Consider the following 16570-nt stretch of genomic DNA (forward strand, 5'->3'; position numbering starts at 1 on the left):
TGTTTCATAAATGTTAGTTATTATTGTTCCTTCGGGCACACAAGGCGCTCTCCTCCGCCACAGGGTACAGACACAGACGTTTTCACACTCTCATGTATACAGAGATGCATAGAGACGAGTGCCGACGCCGGCCGGAGAAGCTCGCGGCGCCTCAAACCCGGGCTCAACCAGGAGCCCCACAGAGAAGCTACCCGATCCTGGGCTTCCCTCCTTTTCTCTCATTTCTTTATGAATGAACTCCGGCCGCGAGTTTTTTTTTTTTTTTTTTTTATGAATGGGAGCCCAGGAGGTGAATGAATCCGGGAGCCAGCCCCTATATTCTGATTGGTCCCCATGGCTGGGAAACTCCGCCCCTCGGCTCCGCTGGGCGAGTCTCCGGATTGGCGGGCGTGCCCGACCCTAGGGTTTCATTCACAAAAGTCAATGAAACAAAGGGAACGAGTTGGGGGGGGAAAGAACCGAGGCTGAGGCAAAGGAAATGCACCAATCAGCTGCTCCCCCGGGCTCACAACTGTCTGCGGCGCCCGGAAAACAAGCCGGTGCGCAGGGGACCTGGGGCAGGGGCCGCCTTGCTCCGGCCTAGCCCCACGGTCCTCGGTGTGGTCCCTGGCTCCAGCACCGACGCCCCGGCCTCAGGTGAGGCTGCAGGAGGGGGAGGGAGTGTATCTGTGATTCCCCTCTTGGCCTCCAACACACCATGCTCGTCTCACCGCCTGCCTCCGCAGATTTCAGGGGCGTTGGGTGGGAGGCGCTGGGATTCCGGGTTGGAGCGGGCACCCGAGTTGTGGGCGTGCGAATTGTGTGCGCTTTGCTCGCTCCTTAGCGCGCGCGCGCATACACACGCGCACACACACACACACACACACACACACACACACACACAAAGTCTTATGTAACCGAGTCCGGGCAGAGCAGGGCTGCAGAAAGCAGAAACAGATCCCGGCGCCCGGGAGCAGGTGGGACCTCCTTTGGCGGGAGGAGAGTGGTGACTGCTCACCGCCCCGCTGGCAGAAACCTCCGCATCGTCCCAGTGAGTCGGAGAAGTTTCACCATTGAACCCTGAGCCTCGGGAATGCCCCTTCCCCGCCACCCCGACCCCCTCTCACTGTAGCTCTCCCAAGACCTTGTGCGAATGCAGCCCCCTCCCCCCCTCCCCAGGTCTCTTCCCCGGCGCGGGGCCCTGGCCGTGTGGCCGGAGGGAGCGGCCGGATGGAGCGGAGGATGAAAGGCGGATACTTGGACCAGCAAGTGCCCTACACCTTCTGCAGCGTGAGCGCCGCGCCGGCCTCCACGCCCGCCCCCGCCCTGCACCCCGCCCCTGCTCGCCCCACAGCCTCCTCCCGGCGGTCCCAGCGGGGTCCTGGGTGGCCCGGTCCCTGAGTCACCCTGGGACCCCAACCCCACCGCCCAAGGTAGGCGCCTCAGGGTGACTTGGGAGTACTCTCCCCTTTCTCGCAGAAATCGCCCGGAAATGGGAGCTTGCGCGAAGCGCTGATGATCCCGCAGGGGAAGCTCATGGACCCGGGCTCCCTACCGCCTCCCGACTCCGAAGGTAAAGAGCCAGAGAGACAAATCGCGACCCTTTCCCCACTCCCCACACCCACATACAAGGACTGATCTTGGAAACCACCCCGCACCCGGTTTTCCAAAAAAGACTCTCACTCCGAAGGACTCTGGTCATTCTTCTCGGCCCCTACCCCCAAGGAAGAGGGGGACACTGCAGTTCACTAAGGACTCCCTTTTCTCACCCTTCCCTCCTCCTCACCACCAATTTCATTTTTCATCCTTCAGATCTCTTCCAGGATCTAAGTCACTTCCAGGAGACGTGGCTTGCTGAAGGTGAGTAGTTCTGTGGCCTTTTCTATTATTGGGGTGGGGGGCGGGGCCCTAGTAGTCCAATCTAACCTACTTCCTCTGTCCCTTGTCCTTCTTCAAGGAGTTCTCTAAGGCCCCCTCCCCAGGGCCCTGGCCACTTCGCTCTCCCCAGAGCCCAGTATGGACACTTATATTGATATTTATTTTCTCTGCCCTGAGCCAGGCTTGTGTAACTAGGACCAGGGATGAATCAGACCATTGTGTGGGGTATTTGCTTATTTGAATGGAACTTGGCTCCAGGCCCATTTTCCTGGTTGAAATTTTAATTTGCAAAGTTTGTTTGGCAGGAACCGCCAGGCCTAGGTGCATGTTGGGGTGCTGGAGAGGGGGCAGTGAGGGACAGGAGGATGAGAAATAATTAATTTGTTACCTATCATCAGGAGTTGCCAAAACATTGATCCTTATCCCTTTGGTTTCTCTTCCAAACTCCTAGAACCAATGTAGTGTCCAAGCCAAAAAAACAACAAAAGTTTCAATAATTCTTTTCTCTGCACTTTGGCAAAGAGGATCTGAGGCTGACTCCCCAAATAGCCTTGATTGTATTTTTAATGACAGGGGGCTTTGCCTCCTGAATGTCTCCACCCCCAGGCAAATTCTCCGCTTTCTGTGTGCTGGGGGGTTATTTGCAAGCTGGCAGGGGTGGGGTCATGGGTGGGGCAATCTGTTCTGGTTGGATTCTTTGGTGTGTTTTGGTGGGGCCTGAGGGTGTCACTGGTGGGGTTGTAGGTGGGATATATCATGGTTGTTTAGACAGTCTCTGAGAGGGTTAACACCCCCATCTTAGTTAACACCCCCTTTATTTTAACACTCAGAAAACCAAGACACCTAAAACACTAGAATCCCTTTTTGAGGGCTTTTTCTCTTCCTTAAAATCTCCACATTTCTCCACCATGGGTATCCTTCTTTGGACATTATTTAAGCTCAAACCCAGATCCCCCAGAATCCTTCACAGAAGCTTGGGCTAGAAGAAAAAGATCTCTGGCTAGCTCTAGATGGAGACTAGGTCTGTCTTGGCTGGTATGTTATCTCAAAAATATATATGTTGATAGAATGACTATTTAGCATAGACCATGCCCCCCAGACATTTTGTGGGATTAAGTCTGACTGGCTGTGTGGGTGCTGGAGAAATCTGGGTTCTGGGGTATTGTGTGCATCTTCGACTCTGCATCTTCTGTGTGGCCAGCTCCCAGTTATAGGCAGAGCTTTGCCCCGGTTGGCCCACCCCCCTCCAGGTTCCGGAGCTAGGCTGGAGCTGAAGAACGCGGAGGTGTCAGTTTCCACGGACTCTCAAACACTTCCTTTCCCAGAGCCTGATTTCAGTCTGGCTGCCTATGCTCCTTCCCTTGTCTGTCAGCTGAGGGTCCCCACAGTGGGCAGCTCAAGGACTGTGAGCTAGGGGTGGACTCGGAGGTTGGCATTTTGGCAGCAGTTGGTCCATTTGTGCCTGGATTTGGGATGGAAGGGGGAGGAAAAATGTTCTCATCTCTCAACCTTAGAAGCCCCACCCCTTGGTGGTGGGTCTGGAGATGGTCCGCCTATCTGTCTGCATGTGTCAGTATGACAGTGAGTGTGCTTGTGTGTGTGCGCGCGCACTTGTGTGTGTGTGTGTGTGTGTGTGTGTGTGTGTGTGTGTTACATGCTGCTGCCTTAGGAATCCCTGTACATTTAAATCCAGTGGGTGGGGAGGTGGGGGTGGGGAATGCAAGGCGGAGGGGGGGCTGGGATCTCCTTGGTTCCCTCTCCTTCCTTCTGAGGGAGCAGCTCAGGTTCCCAGCTGGCGATGGATGGCCAGGCCTGAGGGGGGGATGCTGAGGCCACTCGCTCCTTCTCATTCTCTCTGCGGAGACAGATGCAGCTGCCGGGGCCCTGTCCCCCTGCACCATCCCAGCACCACCCCAGCCTCCTCTCCTGCCTCTTTCCACCAGGTCAGTGTCCCCTGCAGCCTAGGGGGAGCTTTGGGGTGGCAGGGAGGGACTAATCCCTTTGGAAACTTGCCAGTGGTGGGGTGCATCAGGAGAAATGGGTGCCAGAGCCCAACACCCCCCCCCCCCCACCCCGCCAGCTTGGTTTCTCCCTAAAGCTCCAATTTGGAGAGAAGCAGCAGATCCTTGAAGTGTGGGTGGGGCTGTGGAGATTTGGGGTGGTGATCAGGGTGGACCTGAACAGGTATAGAAAGATGTTGATGTGCTTGCCGGTTCAGCAGCTGGTGTCTGGGCACTGGGGACGAACGTTGGTGGGACTCTGTAGAGGCAGCTTAGATATCTTTGGGGTTGGGATTTTTCTAGACAGAGGGGGATGAAGTGAGGCTAGGAGGATGAGTCTGATTTCTGGAGAAATCTGTTGAGATGCTGGAAAAAGGATCAGGCTGTCCCAGGGAAACTCAGGCTCAGGCAGGCTGAGCCCAAGATGCATCTGGTTATGGTAAAAGATGTGCTGGTTCTAGTCCTGGGTTTTTTTCTGGGCTTGTCAGGAGTCTTCAGGAATCTTTGGGAACAATGACTTTGTGGTCTATTTGGTAGCAAGAAACATTGACTCTGAGCCATGTATATCCTTTGTATGAGGCTAGGGTCTGTGAATTCCCAGAAGCCTTGTGGATAGGTTCCAGGGGTCCTTCATGCCTCTGATAATGCATGTAAAATTGTCGGGCATGCACCATACACAACAGTGTATGGATTTTTCTAGGAAGAAAGTGATCCCTAGCTTTTTATCAGGTTCTCATGGGATGGGTTTGTGCTCCGCTTTTACAAAAATCACTACTCCCCACCGCTCCTCCAAGGGCTTCCATCCCCTTGCCCTTTGGTTCTCCCCCACCATATCTGTAGGTTCAAAAAGAGTCCCCATGTGTGGAGGGTGTGTGTAGAGGACATGTTTGTTTCACCCATATGCTGCCATGTCGCTGCAAGAGCAGAGTACAGCAGTTGGGGTGTGGGCATCCCCAGATGTGCGAGTCTCTGGGCCTGCATGCAGGGGCCTCGGCATGTCTATGGGGAGAGATGGGGGTTAACCCCCTCCTCAGTCTTCCCTAGCTCAATCCCTCCTTCACCATCTCTTTTCCTTCCCTACCAGAAGTCTTCTGGAGATAGAGAACTGGTATCAAAGCTGGCTGGGTGGGGGCAGGGTAGGGGTGAGAGCAGAGGCCAGTGGTGACACAATGGAGCAGAAGCTCCACAGAATGCCTCTAAGCCCCTTCACCCTAAGACTGACCCCTGTGAAGGTGACGGGGCGTCCATGTGTAGATGGGTAGCTTGTCTATGGTGGGTTACACTGCTTAGCTATTTTAATTCCCAATTTTTTTGGAGCCCTTTTGGAAGCCCTCAAATATTTTACTGACTCCTTGTTGGAAGGACAGCCCCTAAAATTTCTCTCTCACTCTCTGGGCATTTTGCTGGTTTGACACTTTTCCTTCCCCCTTTTTAATCATCCGCCATGTCCCCAGGCAGATCGTCCCCACCTTACTGCCAAGATGGAGTGAGGGGCAGACCCTGGCACACTGGCTCAACAGCCAGAATTCAGCCAAGTCAACAAATAAATAGAGTGGTGTTTAAAAAAGAAAGAAAAAAGAAAAATAAATAGAGTGGTGTACACTCAGGACCAAACCTGGTAATTAAAAATTCTCCTGCTCTCCAGGAATGCAAGGCTCTGTTTCTGTTCCTATTTCTATCCTCGTAATGATGTCTGGGTGACTGAGGGTTCTGGTCTACCCCTTTGGGAGAAGACCAGTGTTTTGGGGAGGGGCTAAGCAGGAACTGGGGTTCACTCCTGGCTCTGGGGAGAGAATGGCATGCCACCTTTTTTGGGATGGGAGCTGTATATTGGGGGAAGCCGCCTCTGAGGGATTCTGCTTCAACTTTCAGGCTCCAGGCAAGATGGCCTCCAGGGTTCTGTGTTCTCTAGCCCAGTGACGTCATCAGGAGATGCCCCCAGCCCATTACCTCAATGGAAACTGACCATTAATGAGGCCCCATGAGGGGCCCCAGACTACGTCAGCCACCCCAAACTTCTGTACCTCCCCTGCCCTTGGGACCCTCCTTGCCTAAGTATCAAGGAGGGAACTGTTGCTCCCCCTTCCCACTTCCTGACACCTTTGGGGTGTGGTCTATGAAAGGGCCAGAAGGCACTGCAGGGGTGAATTTAAGCCTTGTACCTTGAGCAGCTGAGCAGACTTGCAACCTTTCCTTTATTCCTGCGCTTTCCAAATGAGCCTGTCCTTAAGGCTAGGTTGTTAAAAATGCAGGTACCTGGCTGGAGATGTGGTTCAGTGGTAGAGCTTGCCTGGCATGCACAAAGCCCTGGGTTCAATCCCCAGCACACACACATACAAAAAAAAATTTTTTTAAATTAAAATAAAAAATGCAGGTGCCTGAGCTACCTTGTCCCAAAGAAAGAGCCTTTCCAGGGGAAAAGGCTAGGAATCAGTGTTTTATAATAAAGTCCTGGAGATTCTTGAATCAGGCCAGCAGGGGAATGGCTGCCACCTTTGTGCTATAGTTGGGCTCCAAAACAGATATGTGTGAGCTGGGTGTTTTTGTGTGTGTATACCGAGGTATTTCATGTCCCTCTGATTTATTTAATCACTTTAGGATTGTATTGTATTGACTATCACAAATTCTTTAACTGATGTGACTCCTGATTCTTAAATTTCTCACTACCAACTCTGTCAAGAAATCAAGTACCTATAAACCTATATTTAAAAGCACTGGGCCCTTCTGATATTTAAAGCAAATTGATGAAAAACCCTTCTGCCAAACAACTTAGCACAAACATCCCTTGTAAGATGTGCTTTTTGGTATTGGTCCTGCCTCTTGTGTCACTTGGTGTGTGGAGAAGGGGTGAGGGAAGGCCTGGCTTAGTTCGATCTTTCCCCATCTTGCTCCCAGGCCCCAAATGCTGGACTCTTCCAGCCTGAGGAAAGGGGTCAGGGAATAAGGCTTTGGGTGTCTGCTCTGAGCCAGACCCTGCTCTGCATGCCGGTGAATCAGATGAACAAGACAGATTAAGCCCTTGCCCTCATGGAGCTTAACTTTCTGGTGGACGAAATGGATTATAAATACATGAATAGTCATTAAGAAGTTAAGTTTAGGTAGCTATAGGTGTTGGGAGAAAATAAAACAGATGTGAGCTGGGGGGGTCACAAGTTCAAAGCCCACCTCAGCAACTTAGCAAAGCCTTAAGCAACTTAGCAAGATCCTGTATCTAAAATTTTTTAAAAAGGGGTTGGGGATGTGGCTTAGTGGTTTAGTGTCCCTGGGTTCAGTTCCTGGTACAAAAAAAAAAAAAAGAAAACTCCAAACAAACAACAACAACAACAAAAAAAAAAACAAGATGTGGTGGAAAACCAGGAGGGACCACTTCGATTTGGGTGGTCAGCAAAGACCTTTGAAGAGGTATCCATGTGAGTTAAGACCTTGTTGACCAGAAAATAAAAGCAGGCAAGGATCTGGGGAGGAGGGACTGAGTTTAACAGGGCTGAAGGCTAGAAAGGAGGCCAGGATGCTAAAGAGTGACAGGCAGGACCATGCTGGGCCTTGGAAGCCCAGGGCAAGTGTTTGGATTTTGCACTTTGAGCAAGAGAGAGAACATACAATTTCTTTCGTAAAAAGATCACTCTAACAGCGTGTAGAGAACAGCATGCCTTAGGAGATGAGAATGGGAACAGGGTGTTCTCATAAGAAGCTGTAGCTTGAAATCCAAGTCAGAACCTATGGAGCCTTGACCTGGGGTACACTGAAGAGATGGGGTGTGTGTTTGTATAGGTTGGGGACACAGAGGTGCTCTCTAGCCATCCCCTTGTACTCCTCACCAGCCATTCTGAACTCTGAGTTGTTTTATCCATCAGTTTCCACATGGTCCAATTGGAGAGCAGCCTCCAGGGATTGAGAGTTCAGTCTCTTTGGGCTACAGGTTCCGTTGCCTCACCTTAGACCAAGTGTCCTGGACTATCAGAAAGTTCTTCTAAGTGTCTACCCTTCTTCCCCTTCCTGCTGTAATTCTTTTTTTTTTTTTCTTAAGAGAGAGCAAAAGTGGCCAAAACTCTAGGGCCCAGGGAGGTACCCCACTGTACATCCACCGGAGAAGCCCACCCTGTTGAGGCCAAGATAAGAACTACAATTTAGAGTCCGGACGTGCCAGAATGAGCTGCTGTTCTATTTTAGTTTTCCTGACTATTTTCAAACCCAGCTCCACCCACCTGGCAGTGTAGGAGTGCTTCTTAGACCTTCAGTCTTGGGAGCCCTGCCTTCCCCTATCTGCACATCAAAGGGACAAAACACAGTTTCTCCAGCCTCCTGCTCTCCCATCCTCATCTTCATTTCACCTCTCTTGATCCTTCCTTTTTCCTCCATTTGATCTCCTTTCTTGGTATCTAGAACTTTTGGGCATCTCAAAGTCATCTGGAAAGTTCTTTAAAATGCAGATTCCTGGAACTTCCCATAATTCTGGCCGAATCTCCCATTTGATTCCGGATCCACAGGATCCCACTCCTTGTAACCCTTGTCCATCCAGGTGGGTCTCTGCTATGGGCTCTGAGGGAGCTGGTGAACTCTGAAGGGCAGGCCTGTCTGCACTTCAGAAAAGTGAAAGGGAATAAAGACAGAGCATCCAGGAGAAGATTGGAATCTGTTCAGACAGGTTCTGGGAACACGCAGTCTTTCCTCCAGGGTCTCAGTGGAGCCCAGAGATGGAGGCACTAAGACCTGAGGTGGAGTTGTCCTCAGCCTAAGGCAAGCTGTTGTCCCCTCCAGGGCTGGTACTAATCTGCAGGGTTGCAGTAATGACGTCTGCCAGGGGCTGCCACCCAGGGTTCCAACATCAGACTCACTCTGATTTCTGACCTTTCTCTGCAGCTCAGGTACCAGACAGTGATGAGCAGTTTGTTCCTGATTTCCATTCAGAAAACTGTGAGTAGAGGGCCTTGGGTAGAGGGCGTTGGGGGAGGGGGAGGACAGGAAATGAGTCATAGGGATAATCACCTGAAACCAGCTTACTTTCTCCTAAAGAAAGAGTGAAGGTCAGGGCTCCCCATTCTTGGGTTTGGACTCAAAGACCAAGGAAATAACTGGGAGATACAGCCCTTGGTTCAAATGTGGGGCTTGCCTCCTCCTAGCTCCGTGACCTTGGAGCAGGACACTTTCTCTCTCTGAGCCTCCATTTCCTTGTGTCTGAAGTGAGGGTCTCAGGACTATTCAGCAGGACCCAGTTCTGTTGTCCTCTAAGTTTTTTTGTAATTCAGGTGATTTTGCCCCTCAGGAGACATTTAGGAATGTAGACATTTTTTGTTTGGATGTTAGTGGGTAGAGCCAACAGTGCTGCTTTAAAAAACAAAACAAAACAAAACAAAAAAACCTATGATGCTCAGGAAAGTCACCCACATAGAAAGAAAGAAAGAAAGAAAGAAAGAAAGAAAGAAAGAAAGAAAGAAAGAAAGAAAGAAAGAAAGAAAGAAAGAAAGAAAGAAAGAAAGAAAGAAAGAAAGAAAGAAAGAAAGAAAGAAAGAAAGAAAGAAAGATGTTGTGTCCATCTACAACTAAAAAAAATGTTTAACAAAAAATGCTGCTTTGTGGTTGTGGCTCAGTGGTAGAGTGCTTGCCTAGTATGTGGGAGGCACTGGGTTCAATCCTTAGCACCACATAAAAATAAATAAAATAAAGGTATTGTCTTCATCTACAACTAAAATAAATAGATAAATAAATAAAATAGAAAGAAAAGTGCTGCTTTGCCGAGTGCAGTGGCACACGCCCATAATCCCAGCAACTGGGGAGGTAGGAGGATCACAAGTTCAAGGCCAGCCTTAGCAACTTAGCAAGGCTCTAACTTAGCGAGACTCTGTCTCAAAATAAAAAAAATAAAAAGGACTTGGGTTGTGGCTCAGTGGTTAAGCACCCCTGGGTTCAATTGCCAGTACGAAAGAAAGGAAAGAAAGGAAGAAAAAAGAAAGAGAAAGAGATCAAAAGAAAGAAAGGAAGAAAAGAAAGACCAGAAAAATGCTACTTTAATGTTAGATACTTTGCTCCCAACTATCTTTACCAATAAAATGATACAGGGCACTAAGAATGGAAAACAAGTAACAGAAGCATTAATGACAGGGCCTTTGACTGGACTGCAATGTACACTGGCAGCTGGGCCGGGTGGCTAGACGTTTGTTTTTTTTTTTTTTTTTAAGTTGTTGATGGACCTTTATTTTATTTACTTACTTATATGTGGTGCTGAGTATTGAACTCAGTGCCTTGCACATGCCAGGCAAGCACTCTACCACTGAGCCACAACCCCAGCCCTGGTGGCTAGACTTAGAGAACCCAGTAAGGGCCACAGGAAAGGCCAAGGTTCTTCACAGATAATTAGGAGCATGTGTATAATGTTTCTCAGCTGACTTTCAAGTGAGCTAATATTCAACCTTAACCAGAAAGATTCTTTATAGCACCAAATAAGAAAACATGTGTCTCCCTTGAAATTTTCCAGGGCACTCAAGGAAAACCAAAGGCTCTAGGTTTGAGGTGCTCCTTCCTACAAAGCATTTTCTAGGGTCAGGGCTTGCATTTATTATGTTGACCTTGGTTAATACTGGACATTAGGCTGATGTATAAAACTAGATATAATGTAAATAGCCAAAATGTTCTTAAAGTGCCTGACTACAGATCTTAGAAAACTGAGACCCAGAGAGGAGAGGAAGAAGTACTACCAGTGACCGAGCCAGTCCTGGACTGAAAATAGGTGTTAGAAGCCCTGTTTGCCTCTTGTGTGACATACTCTGCCCTTGCTCTGCCCTCACCCCTACCCATGCAGTAGCTTTCCATAGCCCCACCACCAGGATCAAGAAGGAGCCCCAGAGTCCCCGCACAGATCCGGCCCTGTCCTGCAGCAGAAAGCCGCCACTTCCCTACCACCATGGCGAGCAGTGCCTTTATTCCAGGTGAGCCCCATCCTGGGCATGATGAAGGGTAGGGTCAAGATGTCAGGAGGGAGGAGCTCTGACTTGGGGTGGAGGGCATCAGGGAAGCCACACCCCATGAACAGAGGCAACAGTAGAGATGCAAGTGACAACAGAGAATTTCTGGTAAGGAGCAGCCCAGGTAAGGATTTCCTCTAGGTAGGCAGGCAGGATGGACATAATAAAGGGTAGCTTCGGGGATGCGTGTTAAGACCAGTGCAGACCATTTCCACTGAGAGGCCTGCTGTCAAAAAAGCCAGTTGCTGTGGGCTGAGGAGAGGTGTTCTCAAGGTCAGGCCTTGGTTCAGAATTGAGAAGAAGAGAAAGAGTTCCTTTGGAAAGAGTTCCACCCAGTCCCTTTGTGCCTTGGCATCCCTGTGGTTTCACTTCCCTGTGGATTTCACTTCCCTATGAATGAAGGACTCAGAGATGCTCACCACTCGGCTTCTTTTTCTTCTCATCCTGGTTTCCCCTTAGCTCCAGTGCCTATGACCCCCCCAGACAAGTCACCATCAAGTCCCCCGCCCCTGGTGCCCCTGGACAATCGCCTCTGCAACCCTTTCCCAGGGCAGAACAACGGAGTTTCCTGAGATCCTCTGGCACCTCCCAGCCCCACCCTGGCCATGGGTACCTCGGGGAGCATAGGTAAGGAGACAGACCCACTGCACCTGGGGGCCCAGGCCTCACCAGTCTGTCCTCAATCCCTAACTCTCCATCAAGACCTGGCATGGGGGTAGAGCGGGAAGAAGGGATACTCCAGAGCTCACGGGTCAAGCCCGGGAGTGACAAACTCGAGGAGGAGTTAACATAAGATTCTCTTTTCTTCCTTCTACATCCAACCACATGCAGCTCCGTCTTCCAGCAGCCCCTGGATATGTGCCACTCCTTCACATCTTCTCAGGGAGGGGGCCGGGAACCCCTCCCAGCCCCCTACCAACACCAGCTGTCGGAGCCCTGCCCACCCTATCCCCAACAGAGCTTCAAGCAGGAATACCATGACCCTCTGTATGAACAGGCGGGCCAGCAGGCCATAGGCCAGGGTGGGGTCAGTGGGCACAGGTACCCAGGGGCGGGGGTGGTGATCAAACAGGAGCGGACAGACTTCACCTACGACTCAGGTAAGAGTCTCTCCTGGGGAGGGCTCAGAGGAGTTTTTGTGGGACTGCTAGGTGGGGTGGCATGTGCTCAATGGATAGTACAGTTATGCCCAGGTGTCCCCACAAGGTTTTTCTATTAACCAGCTCATAAGTTCAACCCACCCATTCATTTTTTTTTTTTTTTCATGGATTCAAAGAATCATCATTTTCCAGTCAGCAAACATTCACATAAAAAGATAAGGGGTATATAGATCTTTGCTCTCAGGTAGCTTAAAACAATAGGAAAGTTAAGGGATTTGTTTCTATTTATTATCCTATTTGGGTTTTAATAATATACTTAAAAAGTATTGTATCTGGAACATGAGTGTACAAAGTTGAGGATGCAAAGTTGAATAGAATGTGTCACCCCTGGTCCCTGTCTCCAGCAAAAGTTTAAGGATACAGAGTGATTTGAATGAAGAGAAACATGAACTAGAAACTAGTCAGACTCATAGTTCCTGGTAGGAATGCAGGGCTAATATGGGTTCCACATCCCACCATCCTCCCCCCAACAGCGGTATCGGAAGCAGGGACTGCTCTAAATTCTAGTTCCACCTGGCTGTTGACAGGAGTGAGATGTAATCAGCCATGTTCATAAATAGCCATAGTTCAAAGCTCCAACCGCAGAGGGAAGGCCATTCTTAAGAAGGGCACAGAAAACTGCCATCTCTTTCCTCCTGGCTTCTGTACTAAATTGAAGTCTATCAGCAATTTTACATTAGAAAAAGAAATCCAGAGGGTAGAGTCTGCGCAGAGCTGACTACAGCTTCAGAAATCTCTTTTCCTGGTACCCAGTCTTTCAGGGGCAGGGAGAGGAACCACAAACCCCCCAGCTGCCTGAGTGGGAACCGGATGGGTGCTCTCGTCCTCAAACCCAGGGCACAGCCAGGCCTGGCTGTGAGGTAGCGGGAGGAGGAGGAGGAGGAGGAGGAGGAGGGAGATGCTCTTGCCGCTGACCTTCAAAGGCTGTAGACCGGAGGGGATCGTGTTACATGCCCTTGAACTCCTGCCCCTCCCCCGTCAGCTTCCCTGAATGGAGTCAGGAATTCCATTCACAAAATGGAGGCATGAATGAAGCTGCCCTCCCGCCTCCTCCCGGAGGTGTCGGGTTTCAGCCTCATTCATAGGTGGGAGTGGAGGGGGAGGGCGGGAAGGGGTTGGAACTGGAAAGGGTGGCTTCACACAGCCGGGTTCCCGAGGTGAAGTGGGGAGGTTTCCATCCTATGGAAAGGAATCAGGCGGAATGTGCTTTTAGACCTGAAATAGCAGCCCGGTGCCCACTGCTGCTCTCCAGATGCATGCACGCTGTCTCACACGCGCGCACGCGCACAGGCACAGGGCTGAGAACCTGACCTGCTGACCGGACGTTTGCCCATTCCGAGGGAGTCTTAGGCGTGGACACCGAACCCTTTCTCCCCCGGAGGTTCATCTCTCACCCCCCTCCTCCCCCTGAACTCACAGGAAACAGCTGCTCCCTGGAATCTTGGGCCTTGTGGAACAGCTTGCCCAGCCCCAGCTGCTGCCATCTATGCCCTCTGCCCTGGCCCTCAAGCTGAGGGGCGCAAGCCTCGTACTCCCTCTGGGTGAACTTCCCCTGGGATTTGGTGGTGGGCAGGCAACTGGGAAAGGAACAGTCACCGGAAAGCAGGCTGGCAGGAAGAACTTGAATGTGTGTAGGACTTCCTCATCCCCTCTCCCCACAGCCCCACGCCAGCCACCTGTAACATCACCCTTTCTCCACCCCTCACAGATGTCCCTGGGTGTGCATCAATGTACCTCCACACAGAGGGCTTCTCTGGGCCCTCTCCAGGTGATGGGGCCATGGGTAAGGCAGCTCCCTCCTTCCCCTGTCAAGCCCTCCAAGTTGGGGGAGGGGGCTTTGCTGGGAGGGAAGGTCTCCCTAGCCAGGAGTCCCCCTGGACTATCGGTGAACTCTCAGATCTCAGCAGCCCCCAACTTCCTCCACAAGGCTATGGCTATGAGAAACCTCTGCGACCATTCCCAGATGATGTCTGCGTTGTCCCTGAGAAATATGAAGGTCAGAAGTGATTTCTTGGGAGCGTCAGGGTCTTATCCGTGCCCCCTCCTGACTGTGTCCCTGCAGAAATCACACTTCATCGATGCAAGCTGGGGGACACATGGGAAAGGGTCTGGAGAGGCCCCTTGGGGAAACCCCCTGGGAGAGGGGGAGGAAGTTGGCTGGGCCCCAGAAGACACAAAGCCCCCATACCTCCTATTTCTACATTGCCCAGGAGACATCAAGCAGGAAGGAATTGGGGCATTCCGAGAGGGCCCACCCTACCAGCGCCGGGGTGCCTTGCAGCTGTGGCAGTTTCTGGTGGCCCTACTGGATGACCCAACGAATGCCCATTTCATTGCCTGGACAGGCCGGGGGATGGAGTTCAAACTAATTGAACCTGAGGAGGTGGGTATCTCAGATGTCCCCACCCCTCCTTGCCAACATCTTTGGAGTTGGGAGATGAGAGAACCTAGGGAACAGAGGCATGTACCTTCACCATTATCCTTGTTCTACCTAACCTGAGTTTTCGTCAAGCCTGAGTTTGTGAGCTGGTGCTAGTTGTGTGGCTGGCTGAACACTCGGCACCAAGAATATCAAGTTTTGCCTGGCACAGTAGCACATGACTATAATCTCAGCAACTCAGGAGGTTGAGGCCAGACTGGGCAACTTGGCAAAAAATAAAAAGTGGAGAGTATGTCTCAGTGCCTTTGGTTGCCTCTGGGTTCAACTCCCAGTACCACACACACAAAAATGAAAATTATCTCAAGTGCTCTTTCTGACAACTCCCACCATATTTTTTTCCCAGATAGCATCTCCACCCTAAAACTTGTCTCTTTTGTTCCCAGGTCGCCAGGCTCTGGGGCATCCAGAAGAACCGGCCAGCCATGAATTACGACAAGCTGAGCCGCTCACTGCGATACTATTATGAGAAGGGCATCATGCAGAAGGTGAGGAAGAGGGCTAAGAGTCCAAGGACAAGGGGTAGGGGCAGTGACTGTGGGGAGGTGACAGGAAAGGATCAAGGACAGCATTTCTCAGCAAGTCTGTAAGAGGAGAAAGTGGACTTCTGAAGGGAATCTGCATGGGCGGGAAAGGTTCCCACACTTCTACCTGGACATGCAGAAGGGCTATCCCCTAGCCCTATCCTGAAGTGGGGTATACCTGGCTGACCTAGCTCCTCTCTCTCCATAGGTGGCTGGCGAGCGATATGTATACAAATTTGTGTGTGAGCCTGAGGCCCTATTCTCTCTGGCCTTCCCGGACAATCAACGACCAGCTCTGAAGGCCGAATTTGACCGGCCAGTCAGTGAAGAGGACACAGTCCCTTTGTCCCACTTGGACGAGAGCCCTGCCTACCTCCCAGAGCTGGCTGGCCCTGCCCAGTCCTTTGGCCCCAAGGGTGGTTACTCTTATTAGCCACCCACAGCTTCTCCCTCCACCAGGGGTGGGTGCTGCCCTGTGTACATATCAGTGAATTTGGTGAAGGCCTCATTCTAAAACCCACAGATGTCTCTGGGATAGACCCCTGCTGTCCCATCAGTTGCCCTGGCCCAGACTCAAGAGTTGCTCACCAGAGTCTTTGGGAAGCAAAAATGGGAAAAGGGCAAATCTAAAGGTGGAATCTCAGAAGCTCCCTGCTGGGAGGGGGTCACCTCAGCCCTCAGGAGTTCAGGTCAGCCTCTTCCTAGGTCCTGCTTAGAGGCTAAACCCCACTTCCCTTCCCTACCAGAGAACAAGTGATTGTTCTCTTTCGAGGGACAGAGAAGGAGCTTCCCAACTTTATCCTGGCAGGGTAGCCAGAAAGTTCACTGAGCTCCCCAGTTCTTCCATCATGGGGAGACAGAAGTCTAGACTCTACATTGCCTCAAGCTGTGTCCCTGGAGAATTTGGGATGCCTGTTCTTTGGTGCTCTCTTCTCTCATAGGAAGGAACTTGGGGTGGGGATGCTGGACAGAGGCAGCGGGGATGGGTTCCCAGGGGCCCTTTGCCTCTCCTCTGCCTTTTCCTAGGCCCACCCAGGCTTGGGATTCCACTTCCACCTCACCTGCCAGACCTTAATAAAGGCCCCTGCTGTTAGTTCTGTCTTCTCTTTGCTGCCTTGGGCATGGACCTGGAATAGAAAGCTCTGGCCTTGGGGGCAGATGACTGAAGTTCCAGGCCTGGCCCAGATACTTAACTTCCTATGCTGATTAGGAAAAAAAGCAGTTTACTTCTGACTTTGGCTTTCCTCTGAAAACAGGCTTCTTGATACCTGCCTTTCCTCTTCCGGAATTATGCAAGGGCCCAGAAACAATTGACAAAAGGCACTTTGTAATCTAGGTAGGGGTCCCTTGGCCACCCCAGCATGGTTTCTGCAGTAGTATTTATGATCCTGGGGAAGGGTCAGGTGGGCTCCTGAGCTGCAAGGCCTTCTGCCTGGGGGCTTAGACAAAGACAAGTCTGTAGTTTCTGTGATCATAGTTGCTCCTATGATCAGCCTATCCCACGTGTACCCCAAATTGTATGTCCTGCCTCAGCTCCAAATTGTTGTTTTTGCTAGAGTTGGAGACAAGTGCTTGTCTGGAAAATGAACCAAAGGAGAAAAGCACCTAGGCAAGTAAGTCCTGGGGGAGGCTA

At 51.1% G+C, this 16570-nt stretch overlaps 1 protein-coding gene across 7 annotated transcripts; it reads left to right on the forward strand.

Moving 5' to 3' along the window:
* Positions 1-451: 451 nt before the first annotated feature.
* ETV4 (ETS variant transcription factor 4) lies at positions 452-16194 on the forward strand. Of its 7 annotated transcripts, none has more exons than XM_079133477.1 (14): positions 452-636; positions 957-1030; positions 1159-1269; positions 1459-1552; positions 1792-1839; positions 8718-8771; positions 10654-10780; positions 11276-11443; positions 11648-11916; positions 13685-13744; positions 13874-13972; positions 14187-14359; positions 14800-14901; positions 15146-16194. In XM_079133477.1, the coding sequence occupies exons 3-14, from the start codon at positions 1210-1212 to the stop codon at positions 15368-15370; spliced, it is 1479 nt and encodes a 492-aa protein (XP_078989603.1). In that variant the 5' UTR covers positions 452-636; positions 957-1030; positions 1159-1209; the 3' UTR covers positions 15371-16194. The 7 variants fall into 7 exon arrangements, with proteins under 7 accessions (XP_078989603.1, XP_078989602.1, XP_078989598.1 ...); XM_079133476.1 differs by having other exon boundaries at positions 484-636; positions 911-1030; XM_079133472.1 differs by lacking the exon at positions 957-1030 and having other exon boundaries at positions 531-636.
* Positions 16195-16570: the final 376 nt, after the last annotated feature.

The sequence above is a fragment of the Sciurus vulgaris genome (genome assembly GCF_902686455.1).
Source record: "Sciurus vulgaris genome assembly, chromosome: 3".
Lineage (NCBI taxonomy): Eukaryota > Metazoa > Chordata > Mammalia > Rodentia > Sciuridae > Sciurus > Sciurus vulgaris.

Bases quoted from the DNA above. Each gene is read 5' to 3' on its own strand.
- ETV4 (XM_079133477.1), top strand. From the start codon at position 1,210: ATGGAGCGGAGGATGAAAGGCGGATACTTGGACCAGCAAGTGCCCTAC. The intron at 8,772-10,653 runs GTGAGTAGAGGG...CTACCCATGCAG, and splicing joins TGATTTCCATTCAGAAAACT to TAGCTTTCCATAGCCCCACC. The intron at 10,781-11,275 runs GTGAGCCCCATC...GTTTCCCCTTAG, and splicing joins GAGCAGTGCCTTTATTCCAG to CTCCAGTGCCTATGACCCCC.